At 53.3% G+C, this 17,269-nt stretch overlaps 1 protein-coding gene across 1 annotated transcript in view; it reads right to left on the bottom strand.

The window, feature by feature from the left end:
• Window positions 1-17,269, bottom strand: part of LOC142301535 (transcription factor SOX-5-like) — a 250,350-nt gene that overhangs the window by 197,902 nt on the left and 35,179 nt on the right. Inside the window, exon 2 of the mRNA XM_075342551.1 lies at window positions 1,943-2,171. Within this exon, the coding sequence (XP_075198666.1) occupies window positions 1,943-2,171 (229 nt within the window). The remainder of the gene's footprint in view (window positions 1-1,942; window positions 2,172-17,269) is intronic.

Below are 17,269 nucleotides of genomic sequence, written 5' to 3'. Positions count from 1 at the left end.
CCGGCGATGGAAGGAGACGGACTGTGCCCCGGCGATGGAAGGAGACGGACTGTGCCCCGGAGATGGAAGGAGACGGACTGTGCCCCGGAGATGGAAGGAGACGGACTGTGCCCCGGAGATGGAAGGAGACAGACTGTGCCCCGGAGATGGAAGGAGACGGACTGTGCCCCGGAGATGGAAGGAGACGGACTGTGCCCCGGAGATGGAAGGAGACGGACTGTGCCCCGGAGATGGAAGGAGACGGACTGTGCCCCGGAGATGGAAGGAGACGGACTGTGCCCCGGAGATGGAAGGAGACGGACTGTGCCCCGGAGATGGAAGGAGACGGACTGTGCCCCGGAGATGGAAGGAGACGGACTGTGCCCCGGAGATGGAAGGAGACGGACTGTGCCCCGGCGATGGAAGGAGACGGACTGTGCCCCGGCGATGGAAGGAGACGGACTGTGCCCCGGAGATGGAAGGAGACGGACTGTGCTCCGGCGATGGAAGGAGACGGACTGTGCCCCGGCGATGGAAGGAGACGGACTGTGCCCCGGCGATGGAAGGAGACGGACTGTGCCCCGGCGATGGAAGGAGACGGACTGTGCCCCGGCGATGGAAGGAGACGGACTGTGCCCCGGCGATGGAAGGAGACGGACTGTGCCCCGGAGATGGAAGGAGACGGACTGTGCCCCGGAGATGGAAGGAGACGGACTGTGCCCCGGAGATAGAAGGAGACGGACTGTGCCCCGGAGATAGAAGGGGACGGACTGTGCCCCGGAGATGGAAGGAGACGGACTGTGCCTCGGAGATGAAAGAAGACAGCCTCGCTCCAGTCACTCTCTGTATGATGACATCTTCTACAATTAGTCCACACACTTTGTCTTTCCATTTCTTACCACTTTCAAGATCTCAGCTTGCTGTCAGTGAACGCAAGCATTCTTCTGCACATCCGTTTGTACATAGCAAACCCTTGTGATTCAAATGCAGGACTTGTTACAATGTGTCCGTGCAGCTTTCTGGGGGGGGTCTAGGATGGTGCGGGGACCGGTGCTGCTGCTGCGGAGTTTGCTTCTGCAGTGACACTTTGTAAGATCCCATCAGGAAGATTAGGTCTGCGCCCAAGGGTGTAATCACCAATATTCACACTGACAGACAGCAAGCAGAGGTCATGAAACTGTAACACAAAAGCCTGATGCACAGTAGCAGAACACATGCAGTGGTGGACGCTGGCCCTTTAAGAATAATTCCTGATCCTTATAGAAGATTATAACGTCTCAGTGATTTATCAGCAGCAGAAATGGAGACTATAATTATACCTGGGGGGCAGCGAGTTTGGAAACCCCCCCATCTCACATCCCCTGAGCCCCCCACATTAAATAAGAGAGGGTGTCTGTATTCACCCAGCTTTCTAAGCCTCCTGCACAGCATGGGGCGGGAATCTACAAATATAGCAGACTTATCTAACAATATCCGAGAAAGCTGGGTCCTCGGTGCTTATTTTAAAGGGACATGCACTATTAATTGTCGCAGGGGATGAGTTTTATTCCACTGGTGGAATAGTCTCAAAAAGGATCTGTCCAATCTGATGTGAGTGTGGTGATAAACCCCTAAGTGGTGCAGTATTCCTCTGTTACACCTCCTGGAAATAACAAAATATATAAAAATAGCCAATTAGGGGTGTGTGCCAACACCATCCGAGTCTGTCCAATCAGTGCTGACGTACGGGAACACACCTCCAGCTCACAGGCCAGCTGAATTTCCTGGAGGAGTAACAGAGGGACGGCCGGGAAGTTTTTGGAAATGAAGTGATACGGGTGTAGAACTATTTACGGACACAGGCCCGTCAGATGTGGTGACCGGAGGTATCGGGGTGCTGGGGGGGTTTATAGTAAACTTTTTTGCACTTTTTCCCTCCAGACAGATGAGAAGTTGTGCGCGAGGCTGTGGTGGCGCCACCTACCATTGAGTTGTGTTGGTACGTGGGACTCCTGTGGTCACAGGCGTCTTGCGTCAAAAGGGAGACTGCCTGGAACTCCTCGGACTGCGTCTTATTGGGGAAGGTGGCGTGCAGGGGCAGGTGGAAGCCGGCGGCCAGGCTCTCCTCGTCTTCCATTTTCTGCCGGCTTGTCACCATGGCTACCTCTCCATCTGCTTCCCCATACGGAGAGGCTGGTCGCTTGGAAGACATCCTGGAAGGAACAAAAGAGGAGAAAATAATGAATCCTCCACATAAATCCTTAATGCCGTCATTGTGTTGTTAGGGTCCATTGTAACAGAAATGGCTTTTTGTGCTTAAAGCGAGCAGGAATCCGTCCAAATACCACTGCAAAGCGAGCGCGGCGAGGAACAATGACCAGGCAGGTAGCGACAGAACACCGCCTGTTTGTTATGAGAATAATCAACTAATAGCGCATTCTTCTTGGCTTCTGAAATGAGAAATTTCACCTATAAAACATTATCCACTGGAGGCCGCCCCCGGGGAGGGAACGCCATTCACGTAGAAAGCCGCCGAACCTGGGCTCCGCCAAACACGCAAAGTTCAGATCGGGAGCAAAGACGAGGATCCGACGTCCGGCAGCGCTGCCGTCAATCACTGGCAACAGTTTCACTACATTCAGAAAAGTTCAGAAACTTTTTAATAAACTTTATGCCCCGTTCATCAGGGAGGTTTTATCCCAAAAAACCCTTCAAATGTCACAAACTGGCAAAAAAATGGTAACTTTTGTGGGTTTTCCACCACTGCCGGCGAGCTGCGGTAAAAAGGGTAAAGTAGACGCGAAACTGATCCCCCAAAGCCTGGCTTACGCCTCCTCGCCCAGTCCGGCTTACCCCTCCTCGCCCAGTCCGGCTTACCCCTCCGAGCCCAGTCCAGCTTACACCTCCTCCTTGCCCAGTCCGGCTTACCCCTCCGAGCCCAGTCCGGCTTACCCCTCCTCACCCAGTCCGGCTTACACCTCCTCCGAGCCCAGTCCGGCTTACCCCTCCGAGCCCAGTCCGGCTTACCCCTCCGAGCCCAGTCCGGCTTACACCTCCGAGCCCAGTCCGGCTTACCCCTCCGAGCCCAGTCCGGCTTACCCCTCCGAGCCCAGTCCGGCTTACCCCTCCGAGCCCAGTCCGGCTTACCCCTCCGAGCCCAGTCCGGCTTACCCCTCCGAGCCCAGTCCGGCTTACCCCTCCGAGCCCAGTCCGGCTTACCCCTCCGAGCCCAGTCCGGCTTACCCCTCCGAGCCCAGTCCGGCTTACCCCTCCGAGCCCAGTCCGGCTTACCCCTCCGAGCCCAGTCCGGCTTACCCCTCCGAGCCCAGTCCGGCTTACCCCTCCGAGCCCAGTCCGGCTTACCCCTCCTCACCCAGTCCGGCTTACCCCTCCTCACCCAGTCCGGCTTACACCTCCTCCTCACCCAGTCCGGCTTACACCTCCTCCTCACCCAGTCCGGCTTACACCTCCGAACCCAGTCCGGCTTACCCCTCCGAGCCCAGTCCGGCTTACCCCTCCGAACCCAGTCCGGCTTACCCCTCCGAGCCCAGTCCGGCTTACCCCTCCGAGCCCAGTCCGGCTTACCCCTCCGAGCCCAGTCCGGCTTACCCCTCCGAGCCCAGTCCGGCTTACCCCTCCGAGCCCAGTCCGGCTTACCCCTCCGAGCCCAGTCCGGCTTACCCCTCCGAGCCCAGTCCGGCTTACCCCTCCGAGCCCAGTCCGGCTTACCCCTCCGAGCCCAGTCCGGCTTACCCCTCCGAGCCCAGTCCGGCTTACCCCTCCGAGCCCAGTCCGGCTTACCCCTCCGAGCCCAGTCCGGCTTACCCCTCCGAGCCCAGTCCGGCTTACGCCTCCGAGCCCAGTCCGGCTTACCCCTCCGAGCCCAGTCCGGCTTACCCCTCCGAGCCCAGTCCGGCTTACCCCTCCGAGCCCAGTCCGGCTTACCCCTCCGAGCCCAGTCCGGCTACGCCTCCGAGCCCAGTCCAGCTTACCCCTCCTCCGAGCCCAGTCCGGCTTACGCCTCCGAGCCTAGTCCGGCTTACGCCTCCGAGCCCAGTCCGGCTTACGCCTCCGAGCCCAGTCCGGCTTACGCCTCCGAGCCCAGTCCGGCTTACGCCTCCGAGCCCAGTCCGGCTTACGCCTCCGAGCCCAGTCCGGCTTACCCCTCCGAGCCCAGTCCGGCTTACCCCTCCGAGCCCAGTCCGGCTTACCCCTCCGAGCCCAGTCCGGCTACGCCTCCGAGCCCAGTCCAGCTTACCCCTCCTCCGAGCCCAGTCCGGCTTACGCCTCCGAGCCTAGTCCGGCTTACGCCTCCGAGCCCAGTCCGGCTTACGCCTCCGAGCCCAGTCCGGCTTACGCCTCCGAGCCCAGTCCGGCTTACGCCTCCGAGCCCAGTCCGGCTTACGCCTCCGAGCCCAGTCCGGCTTACGCCTCCGAGCCCAGTCCGGCTTACGCCTCCGAGCCCAGTCCGGCTTACGCCTCCGAGCCCAGTCCGGCTTACGCCTCCGAGCCCAGTCCGGCTTACGCCTCCGAGCCCAGTCCGGCTTACGCCTCCGAGCCCAGTCCGGCTTACGCCTCCGAGCCCAGTCCGGCTTACACCTCCTCGCCCAGTCCGGCTTACACCTCCTCCCCCAGTCCGGCTTACACCTCCTCGCCCAGTCCGGCTTACACCTCCTCCTCACCCAGTCCGGCTTACACCTCCTCACCCAGTCCGGCTTACACCTCCTCCTCGCCCAGTCCGGCTTACACCTCCTCGCCCAGTCCGGCTTACCCCTCCTCGCCCAGTCCGGCTTACCCCTCCTCGCCCAGTCCGGCTTACACCTCCTCGCCCAGTCCGGCTTACACCTCCTCGCCCAGTCCGGCTTACACCTCCTCCGAGCCCAGTCCGGCTTACACCTCCTCCGAGCCCAGTCCGGCTTACATCTCCTCACCCAGTCCGGCTTACACCTCCTCACCCAGTCCGGCATACACCTCCTCACCCAGTCCGGCTTACACCTCCTCACCCAGTCCGGCTTACACCTCCTCACCCAGTCCGGCTTACACCTCCTCACCCAGTCCGGCTTACACCTCCTCCTCGCCCAGTCCGGCTTACACCTCCTCGCCCAGTCCGGCTTACCCCTCCTCGCCCAGTCCGGCTTACCCCTCCTCGCCCAGTCCGGCTTACACCTCCTCGCCCAGTCCGGCTTACACCTCCTCGCCCAGTCCGGCTTACACCTCCTCGCCCAGTCCGGCTTACACCTCCTCCGAGCCCAGTCCGGCTTACACCTCCTCCGAGCCCAGTCCGGCTTACATCTCCTCACCCAGTCCGGCTTACACCTCCTCACCCAGTCCGGCATACACCTCCTCACCCAGTCCGGCTTACACCTCCTCACCCAGTCCGGCTTACACCTCCTCACCCAGTCCGGCATACACCTCCTCACCCAGTCCGGCTTACACCTCCTCACCCAGTCCGGCTTACACAACTCACAGTTTGTAACAATGTATCAGTGCACACAATCCTCTGACATAATGTAGCACTTTCTTCTTTGGACTCTACTGACAGAATCTGGAGCCTAATCCTCACAGCTGGCGCCTCGTATCATAGCCCGGCCAGGACGCTGCAAACACAGCGACAGAGGAGGTGACAGAAGTCCCATGTAAGTGAGACACACACTGACAGAACTATGTAAAAGAGACACAGGAGCAGCTAGTGACAGCAGAAGTCCCATGTAAGTGAAATACTCACAAACCTATGCAGAAGAGGCACTAGAGCTGACAGTGAAAGCAGAAGTCCCATGAAAGTGAGACACACAATGACAAATCTATGTAGAAGAGACACATGAGCTGACAGCAGAAGTCCCATGTAAAAACGAGAGCTGTTCTGAAGTGGTAAATAATATGTTTCAGAAATATTTACAGAAATCTGATATTTGGCTGAGTTCCCACGTCCACGTCCAGTAATCGTCCATTGGAGCGGATCCTGAAGGAATCAACTGACAAAAAACGTTTTGGAAACAGAACTTTTTTGATAGTTTTGAAATAATTGATTTCTGTAGGATCCGTTTATTAACATTGGAGTCTATGGAGGCCGGATCCGTTACCTGATCGCGATTTATCTTCCATTTGAAACTGATCCAGTAAGAAAAGACGGATCCTTTATAAATGCAGGAAAAGTGCTGAATGAATAACAATCAGTAACAGATCCGGTCTCCATAGACTCCAACGGTAAAAAAACGGATCCTGAAAAAATCTATTATTTCAAGCGGATCAAAAAAAGTTGTGTTTACAAAACATTATTGCCAAATAATAATAATAATAATAATCTTTATTTCTATAGCGCCAACATATTCCGTAGCGCTTTACAATTCAGGAGGATCATATACAAACAAGTAACAGTTATAGAAATACAATATTTAGAGGGGAAAAAAATACAACCCTGCTCGTGAGAGCTTACAATCTACAATGAGATGGGGGGAGAGGCAAGGTTCAAGTGCTTATTTACAATGACAATCCAACCATCTCACGGAAATGGGGCTGGATAATGGTTTCCTGGACCAGTGGGCCCGAGCCTTGAGATGCCTTTGGGTGCCATGGAGTTTGATGTGGAGCTATGTTGTGAGAGGTTGTAGAGGGACTATGTGAATCGAATCTGATTAGGGAGTGTGATAGGCCGCCCTAAAAAGATGCGTCTTTAGGGTGCGTCTGAAGCTGAGTAAGTTGTGATTTGTCCTAACTTCTTGGGGTAGAGCGTTCCAGAGGGTTGGTGCAGCTCGGAAGAAGTCTTGGATCCGGGAGTGGGAGGTTCGAATTAGTGTGGATGTTAGTCGAAAGTCGCTTGCAGAGCGTAGAGAACGGGTGGACTGATAGACAGAGAGGAGGGTGGAGATGTAGGGGGGTGCTGCACTGTGGAGAGCTTTGTGGGCGAGAACAAGCAGTTTGAATTGGATCCTATGATATATGGGCAGCCAGTGCAATGACTGGCACAGAGCAGAGGCATCCGAGTAGCGGTTAGCCAGATAGGTGACCCTGGCTGCTGCATTAAGGATTGACTGTAGAGGAGAGAGTCTAGTTAGGTGGAGACCAATTAATAGAGAGTTACAGTAGTCCAAGCGAGAGTGGATCAGGGCCACGGTGAGGGTTTTTGTCGTTTCCATTGTGAGAAAGGGGCGGATTCTAGAGATGTTCTTGAGGTGCAAGCGGCAGGAGCGGGCAAGAGATTGTATGTGGGAGGTGAAGGAGAGATCAGTGTCAAGTATAACCCCCAGGCAGCGGGCTTGCGGCCTAGGACTTATCGTTGTGCCACACACAGAGAGGGAGATGTCAGGTTGAGGAAAGTTGGAAGATGGAGGGAAAAGAAGAAGTTCAGTTTTGGAAAGGTTAAGTTTCAGATAGAGAGCAGACATGACATTGCAAACTGCAGTCAGGCAGTCACTGGTGTTCTGTAGTACAGCGGGGGTGAGCTCAGGGGAGGAGGTGTATAGCTGTGTGTCATCAGCATAAAGATGGGACTGAAAGCCAAATCTGCTGATGGTCTGACCAATTGGGGCAGTGTAGAGGGGGAAAAGAAGAGGGCCAAGGACTGAACCTTGAGGGACCCCAAAGGATCGGTGCGAATCCGAAATGGGCGAATAATGATTACAGCGAGCGATAATCCAGGAGTCATCACAGCAGAAAGATCCCCAGAGACGATCAATAGATCTGTTATTACTGACGAGCAACGAATAGTGCGAGGATCCGCAGTCCTATGTAACACCACAGATATCTGTGGTGTATACCTCAGTGATATCTCTGAGTACAGATAATGTAGTAGATGTCACCTGCAGTCCTATGTAACACCACAGATAACACAGTGATATCTCTCTGAGTACAGATAATGTAGTAGATGTCACCTGCAGTCCTATGTAACACCACAGATAACACAGTGATATCTCTCTGAGTACAGATAATGTAGTAGATGTCACCGGCAGTCCTATGTAACACCACAGATAACACAGTGATATCTCTGAGTACAGATAATGTAGTAGATGTCACCTGCAGTCCTATGTAACACCACAGACACCACAGATAACACAGTGATATCTCTGAGTACAGATAATGTAGTAGCTGTCACCTGCAGTCCTATGTAACACCACAGATAACAGTGATATCTCTGAGTACAGATAATGTAGTAGATGTAACCTGCAGTCCTATGTAACACCACAGATAACACAGTGATATCTCTAAGTACAGATAATGTAGTAGATGTCACCGGCAGTCCTATGTAACACCACAGATAACACAGGGATATCTGAGCACAGATAATGTAGTAGATGTCACCTGCAGTCCTATGTAACACCACAGATAACACAATGATATCTCTGAGTACAGATAATGTAGTAGATGTCACCTGCAGTCCTATGTAACACCACAGATAACACAGTGATTTCTCTGAGTACAGATAATGTAGTAGATGTAACCTGCAGTCCTATGTAACACCACAGATAACACAGTGATATCTCTGAGTACAGATAATGTAGTAGATGTCTCCTGCAGTCCTATGTAACACCACAGATAACATAGTGATATCTCTGAGTACAGATAATGTAGTAGATGTCACCGGCAGTCCTATGTAACACCACAGATAACACAGTGATATCTCTGAGTACAGATAATGTAGTAGATGTCACCTGCAGTCCTATGTAACACCACAGATAACACAGTGATATCTCTCTGAGTACAGATAATGTAGTAGATGTCACCTGCAGTCCTATGTAACACCACAGATATCTGTGGTGTATACCTCAGTGATATCTCTGAGTACAGATAATGTAGTAGATGTCTCCTGCAGTCCTATGTAACACCACAGATAACACAGTGATATCTCTGAGTACAGATAATGTAGTAGATGTCACCGGCAGTCCTATGTAACACCACAGATAACACAGTGATATCTCTGAGTACAGATAATGTAGTAGATGTCACCTGCAGTCCTATGTAACACCACAGATAACACAGTGATATCTCTCTGAGTACAGATAATGTAGTAGATGTCACCTGCAGTCCTATGTAACACCACAGATATCTGTGGTGTATACCTCAGTGATATCTCTGAGTACAGATAATGTAGTAGATGTCTCCTGCAGTCCTATGTAACACCACAGATAACACAGTGATATCTCTGAGTACAGATAATGTAGTAGATGTCACCGGCAGTCCTATGTAACACCACAGATAACACAGTGATATCTCTGAGTACAGATAATGTAGTAGATGTCACCTGCAGTCCTATGTAACACCACAGATAACAGTGATATCTCTGAGTACAGATAATGTAGTAGATGTCACCGGCAGTCCTATGTAACACCACAGATAACAGTGATATCTCTGAGTACAGATAATGTAGTAGATGTCACCTGCAGTCCTATGTAACACCACAGATAACAGTGATATCTCTGAGTACAGATAATGTAGTAGCTGTCACCTGCAGTCCTATGTAACACCACAGATAACAGTGATATCTCTGAGTACAGATAATGTAGTAGATGTAACCTGCAGTCCTATGTAACACCACAGATAACACAGTGATATCTCTGAGTACAGATAATGTAGTAGATGTCACCGGCAGTCCTATGTAACACCACAGATAACACAGGGATATCTGAGCACAGATAATGTAGTAGATGTCACCTGCAGTCCTATGTAACACCACAGATAACACAGTGATATCTCTGAGTACAGATAATGTAGTAGATGTCACCTGCAGTCCTATGTAACACCACAGATAACACAGTGATTTCTCTGAGTACAGATAATGTAGTAGATGTAACCTGCAGTCCTATGTAACACCACAGATAACACAGTGATATCTCTGAGTACAGATAATGTAGTAGATGTCACCTGCAGTCCTATGTAACACCACAGATAACACAGTGATATCTCTGAGTACAGATAATGTAGTAGATGTCACCTGCAGTCCTATGTAACACCACAGATAACACAGTGATATCTCTGAGTACAGATAATCTAGTAGATGTCACCTGCAGTCCTATGTAACACCACAGATAACACAGTTATATCTCTGAGTACAGATAATCTAGTAGATGTCACCGGCAGTCCTATGTAACACCACAGATAACACAGTGATATCTCTCTGAGTACAGATAATGTAGTAGATGTCACCTGCAGTCCTATGTAACACCACAGATAACACAGTGATATCTCTCTGAGTACAGATAATGTAGTAGATGTCACCGGGAGTCCTATGTAACACCACAGATAACACAGTGATATCTCTGAGTACAGATAATGTAGTAGATGTCACCTGCAGTCCTATGTAACACCACAGATAACACAGTGATATCTCTGAGTACAGATAATGTAGTAGATGTCACCTGCAGTCCTATGTAACACCACAGATAACACAGTGATATCTCTGAGTACAGATAATGTAGTAGATGTCACCTGCAGTCCTATGTAACACCACAGATAACACAGTGATATCTCTGAGTACAGATAATGTAGTAGATGTCACCTGCAGTCCTATGTAACACCACGGATAACACAGTGATATCTCTGAGTACAGTTATATAGTAGATGTCACCTGCAGTCCTATGTAACACCACAGATAACACAGTGATATCTCTGAGTACAGTTATATAGTAGATGTCACCTGCAGTATTCTTTGGCCTGGGGTGACATGTGACCCTATTCTTTGGCCTGGGGTGACGTGGAACCCTGTGTTTTGACCTGGGGTGACGTGGGACCCTGTGTTTTGACCTGGGGTGACGTGGGACCCTGTGTTTTGACCTGGGGTGACGTGGGACCCTGTGTTTTGACCTGGGGTGACGTGGGACCCTGTGTTTTGTCCTCGGGTGACATGTGACCCTATTCTTTGGCCTGTGGTGACGTAGGACCCCGTTTCTTGTCCTGGGGTGAGGTGGGACCCTATTCTTTGGCTTGTGGTGACGTAGGACCCCGTTTTTTGTCCTGGGGTGAGGTGGGACCCTATTCTTTGGCTTGTGGTGACGTAGGACCCCGTTTTTTGTCCTGGGGTGACGTGGGACCCTATTCTTTGGCCTGTGGTGACGTAGGACCCCGTTTTTTGTCCTGGGGTGAGGTGGGACCCTATTCTTTGGCTTGTGGTGACGTAGCACCCTGTTCCCGTCCTTCCCCGGGGGGCGCAGGTGCAGCAGCAGTTGTTGTCCCCCTGTAGATCTGACACCTCGTCAGCGGCAGGAATGTGTCAGGAGGGTGAGATCAGCGCCGCCTCACACAAAGCCTAAATCCATGTGTCCCTGCGAGAGGTGCGATTCCCATAAAGGCCGAGTCCCAGCTGAGTAAACCTGAGCGCAGCTGGAACCTGACACAAAGCAGCGAGTGTCAGCTCATGGGACAAGCAGAAAAGGTGCAACATGTTTCTCTACAGGCGCCCCTCATGTGCTCCCCTCCCCCGCCCCTGGGAACCAGCAGCTTTCAGATCATGTAGCGGAGGAATCAGATGGATAATCCCCTCGCCCCGGCCACCATCACGGTGCCCACAGAAGCGAGGGGCATATAACCTCTCCTACCATTCTATTCATGAACCAGGAGGCACAGGATGAGCAGAGGCCTAGGATCCTTCCAGATAGGGGATTGTGGGAGGACGCACGGGCTATGAATGATGGATTCACAACCTCGGTAAGGGGTCTTCATAGACCCCACAATCATAACGCACTTGTGGTCTTCTGGGACCCCGACTCGCACCCGGCTCACACACCTCGGGGCGCTGGAGAGGAAGCTTCTAGCTGCTGGGCCCAACATGAGGAATTTCAGGTATTCAGTGTAACAGCAAAATGACTGACAGCAGCACCTACTGGGTCTCCCTGCACCCCCTCCCAGAAATGACTGACAGCAGCACCTACTGGGTCTCCCTGCACCCCCTCCCAGAAATGACTGACAGCAGCACCTACAGGGTCTCCCTGCACCCCCCTCCCAGAAATGACTGACAGCAGCACCTACAGGTTCTCCCTGCACCCCCTCCCAGAAATGACTGACAGCAGCACCTACAGGGTCTCCCTGCACCCCCTCCCAGAAATGACTGACAGCAGCACCTACAGGGTCTCCCTGCACCCCCTCCCAGAAATGACTGACAGCAGCACCTACAGGGTCTCCCTGCACCCCCCTCCCAGAAATGACTGACAGCAGCACCTACAGGGTCTCCCTGCACCCCCTCCCAGAAATGACTGACAGCAGCACCTACAGGGTCTCCCTGCACCCCCTCCCAGAAATGACTGACAGCAGCACCTACAGGGTCTCCCTGCACCCCCTCCCAGAAATGACTGACAGCAGCACCTACAGGGTCTCCCTGCACCCCCCTCCCAGAAATGACTGACAGCAGCACCTACAGGGTCTCCCTGCAACCCCCTCCCAGAAATGACTGACAGCAGCACCTACAGGGTCTCCCTGCAACCCCCTCCCAGAAATGACTGACAGCAGCACCTACAGGGTCTCCCTGCACCCCCTCCCAGAAATGACTGACAGCAGCACCTACAGGGTCTTCCTGCACCCCCTCCCAGAAATGACTGACAGCAGCACCTACAGGGTCTCCCTGCAACCCCCTCCCAGAAATGACTGACAGCAGCATCTACAGGGTCTCCCTGCTCCCCCTCCCAGAAATGACTGACAGCAGCACCTACAGGTTGTCCTTGCACCCCACTCCCATAAATGACTGACAGCAGCACCTACAGGGTCTCCCTGCACCCCCTCCCAGAAATGACTGACAGCAGCACCTACAGGGTCTCCCTGCACCCCCTCCCAGAAATGACTGACAGCAGCACCTACAGGGTCTCCCTGCACCCCCTCCCAGAAATGACTGACAGCAGCACCTACAGGGTCTCCCTGCACCCCCTCCCAGAAATGACTGACAGCAGCACCTACAGGGTCTCCCTGCACCCCCTCCCAGAAGTGACTGACAGCAACACCTACAGGGTCTCCCTGCACCCCCCCTCCCAGAAATGACTGACAGCAGCACCTACAGGGTCTCCCTGCACCCCCTCCCAGAAGTGACTCACAGCAACACCTACAGGGTCTCCCTGTACCCCCTCCCAGAAATGACTGACAGCAGCACCTACAGGGTCTCCCTGCACCCCCTCCCAGAAATGACTGACAGCAGCACCTACAGGGTCTCCCTGCACCCCCTCCCAGAAATGACTGACAGCAGCACCTACAGGGTCTCCCTGCACCCCCTCCCAGAAATGACTGACAGCAGCTCCTACAGGGTCTCCCTGCACCCCCTCCCAGAAATGACTGACAGCAGCACCTACAGGGTCTCCCTGCACCCCCTCCCAGAAATGACTGACAGCAGCACCTACAGGGTCTCCCTGCACCCCCTCCCAGAAATGACTGACAGCAGCACCTACAGGGTCTCCCTGCACCCCCTCCCAGAAATGACTGACAGCAGCACCTACAGGGTCTCCCTGCACCCCCTCCCAGAAATGACTGACAGCAGCACCTACAGGGTCTCCCTGCACCCCCTCCCAGAAGTGACTGACAGCAACACCTACAGGGTCTCCCTGCACCCCCCTCCCAGAAATGACTGACAGCAACACCTACAGGGTCTCCCTGCACCCCCCTCCCAGAAGTGACTGACAGCCACACCTACAGGTTGTCCCTGCACCCCACTCCCATAAATGACTGACAGCAGCACCTACAGGGTCTCCCTGCACCCCCTCCCACAAATGACTGACAGCACCTACAGGGTCTCCCTGCACCCCCCTCCCAGAAATGACTGACAGCAGCACCTACAGGGTCTCCCTGCACCCCCTCCCAAAAATGACTGACAGCAGCACCTACAGGGTCTCCCTGCAACCCCCTCCCACAAATAATTGACAGCAGCACCTACAGGGTCTCCCTGCACCCCACTCCCAGAAATGACTGACAGCAGCACCTACAGGGTCTCCCTGCACCCCACTCCCAGAAATGACTGACAGCAGCACCTACAGGGTCTCCCTGCACCCCACTCCCACAAATGACTGACAGCAGCACCTACAGGGTCTCCCTGCACCCCACTCCCACAAATGACTGACAGCAGCACCTACAGGGTCTCCCTGCACCCCACTCCCACAAATGACTGACAGCAGCACCTACAGGGTCTCCCTGCACCCGGTGACCCCTCCTAGAAATGACTGAAGGCTTGTTACAATTATCAGCGGAGATCCCCCCTCACCTGATACACTCTTAATGCTGCAAAACAAAATGTAAAAACAAGTGTCCCTGCACCGATATACAGTATGGGCGTGTCCCTGCACCGATATACAGTATGGGCGTGTCCCTGCACCGATATACAGTATGGGCGTGTCCCTGCACCGATATACAGTATGGGCGGGTCCCTGCACCGATATACAGTATGGGCGGGTCCCTGCACCGATATACAGTATGGGCATGTCCCCGCACCGATATACAGTATGGGCGTGTCCCCGCACCGATATACAGTATGGGTGTGTCCCTGCACCGATATACAGTATGGGCGTGTCCCTGCACCGATATACAGTATGGGTGTGTCCCTCTACCGATTGACAGTATGGGCGTGTCCCCGCACCGATATACAGTATGGGCGTGTCCCCGCACCGATATACAGTATGGGCGTGTCCCCGCACCGATATACAGTATGGGTGTGTCCCTGCACCGATATACAGTATGGGCGTGTCCCCGCACCGATATACAGTGTGGGCGTGTCCCTGCACCGATATACAGTGTGGGCGTGTCCCTGCACCGATATACAGTATGGGCGTGTCCCTGCACCGATATACAGTATGGGCGTGTCCCTGCACCGATATACAGTATGGGCGTGTCCCTGCACCGATATACAGTATGGGCGTGTCCCTGCACCGATATACAGTATGGGCGTGTCCCTGCACCGATATACAGTATGGGCGTGTCCCTGCACCGATATACAGTATGGGCGTGTCCCTGCCCCGATATACAGTATGGGCGTGTCCCTGCACCGATATACAGTATGGGCGTGTCCCCGCACCGATATACAGTATGGGCGTGTCCCTGCACCGATATACAGTATGGGTGTGTCCCCGCACAGATATACAGTATGGGTGTGTCCCTGCACCGATATATACAGTATGGGCGTGTCCCCGCACAGATACAGTATGGGTGTGTCCCTGCACCGATATACAGTATGGGCGTGTCCCTGCACCGATATATACAGTATGGGCGTGTCCCTGCACAGATATACAGTATGGGCGGGTCCCTGCACCGATATATACAGTATGGGCGTGTCCCCGCACCGATACAGTATGGGCGTGTCCCCGCACCGATATATACAGTATGGGCGGGTCCCTGCACCGATACAGTATGGGCGTGTCCCCGCACAGATATACAGTATGGGCGTGTCCCTGCACCGATATACAGTATGGGTGTGTCCCCACACAGATATACAGTATGGGTGTGTCCCTGCACCGATATATACAGTATGGGCGTGTCCCCGCACCGATATACAGTATGGGCGTGTCCCTGCACCGATATACAGTATGGGCGTGTCCCCGCACAGATACAGTATGGGTGTGTCCCTGCACTGATATATACAGTATGGGCGGGTCCCTGCACCGATATACAGTATGGGCGTGTCCCTGCACCAATATACAGTATGGGTGTGTCCCTGCACCGATATACAGCATGGGCGTGTCCCCGCACAGATATACAGTATGGGCGTGTCCCCGCACAGATATACAGTATGGGCGTGTCCCCGCACCGATATATACAGTATGGGCGGGTCCCTGCACTGATATATACAGTATGGGCGTGTCCCCGCACAGATACAGTATGGGCGTGTCCCCGCACAGATATACAGTATGGGCGGGTCCCTGCACCGATATACAGTATGGGCGTGTCCCTGCACCGATATACAGTATGGGCGTGTCCCCGCACAGATACAGTATGGGTGGGTCCCTGCACCGATATACAGTGTGGGCGTGTCCCTGCACCGATATACAGTATGGGCGGGTCCCTAGACCGATATACAGTATGGGCGTGTCCCTGCACGGATATATACAGTATGGGCGGGTCCCTGCACAGATACAGTATGGGTGTGTCACTGCATTGATATACAGTATGGGTGTGTCCCTGCACGGATATATACAGTATGGGTGTGTCCCTGCGCCAATATACAGTATGGGCGTGTCCCCGCACAGATATACAGTATGGGCGTGTCCCCACACCGATATATACAGTATGGGCGTGTCCCTGCACCAATATACAGTATGGGCGTGTCCCTGCACCGATATATACAGTGTGGGCGTGTCCCTGCACGGATATATACAGTATGGGTGTGTCCCTGCACCGATATACAGTATGGGCGTGTCCCCGCACCGATATATACAGTATGGGCGTGTCCCTGCACCAATATACAGTGTGGGCGTGTCCCTGCACTGATATATACAGTGTGGGCGTGTCCCTGCACCGATATATACAGTGTGGGCGTGTCCCTGCACGAATATATACAGTATGGGTGTGTCCCTGCACCGATATATACAGTATGGGCGTGTCCCCGCACAGATATAAAACGGTTGTGTTTGCCAACGGATTTTCTGGTGGATCCGTTCTAACGGACGATTACCGGACGTGTGAACGCTGCCTTAAAAAGTCACACATTATTAGTGCAAACATATTCCAGTTTTTTGCTCTGCGCAAATTTTGCAATATTTTTTTATCAGAAAATGTGATTTTGGGTCTATGAGAAGACGGTGATGATAATGAGGAGTGCTGGGCGGTGTTCACAAGTACACGCTGTATTGTATCTGCAGGTGTCCACACCATCAATCTTCTCTGATTACTACATTTTGCTGCATTTCCCCTTCACATCATGCATTTTGCTTAGTTTTTAATATTTTTCTTTTTATTTTACATAAGCTTAGATACTATATATAATATACCCGCTGCATGTTTTTCAGTCTGTCCGCAGAAGCCGGTATAGAACAAATCCATATACCGCAGAGTCCAGCAGAGTCTACAGACGCCAGATCATTTACACTGCCTGGGAATATGAGCTGAAGATATCGGCCGGACAGCAGGACCCCCATAAATCAGCGCCCCCACTATAGAGCATGAGGATGTGCACCGCAGTCCACTCCAGCTGCAGCCCGCGCACAGGAGCAGTGATCTGTCCGTAGCCGGTAATCTAAAGCCCCTCAGACTTAGCCGGGCCCCTCAGGACGCGTCCCATTCACCAAGTGGATTAAAACTCCTTTCTGTACAAAGTCATAAACGGAGGCAGATACTGAGGAGAGGTCTGCAGCGGAGGCCCCCAATAAAGACCCCTCCAGGGCAGTCACAGCCCAACGTCTACCCCAAGCCCCAAATCAGGGGG

The sequence above is a fragment of the Anomaloglossus baeobatrachus genome, chromosome 4 (assembly GCF_048569485.1).
Source record: "Anomaloglossus baeobatrachus isolate aAnoBae1 chromosome 4, aAnoBae1.hap1, whole genome shotgun sequence".
Classification (NCBI taxonomy): Eukaryota; Metazoa; Chordata; class Amphibia; order Anura; family Aromobatidae; genus Anomaloglossus; species Anomaloglossus baeobatrachus.
This window is presented reverse-complemented; position numbering and strand designations above follow the sequence as displayed.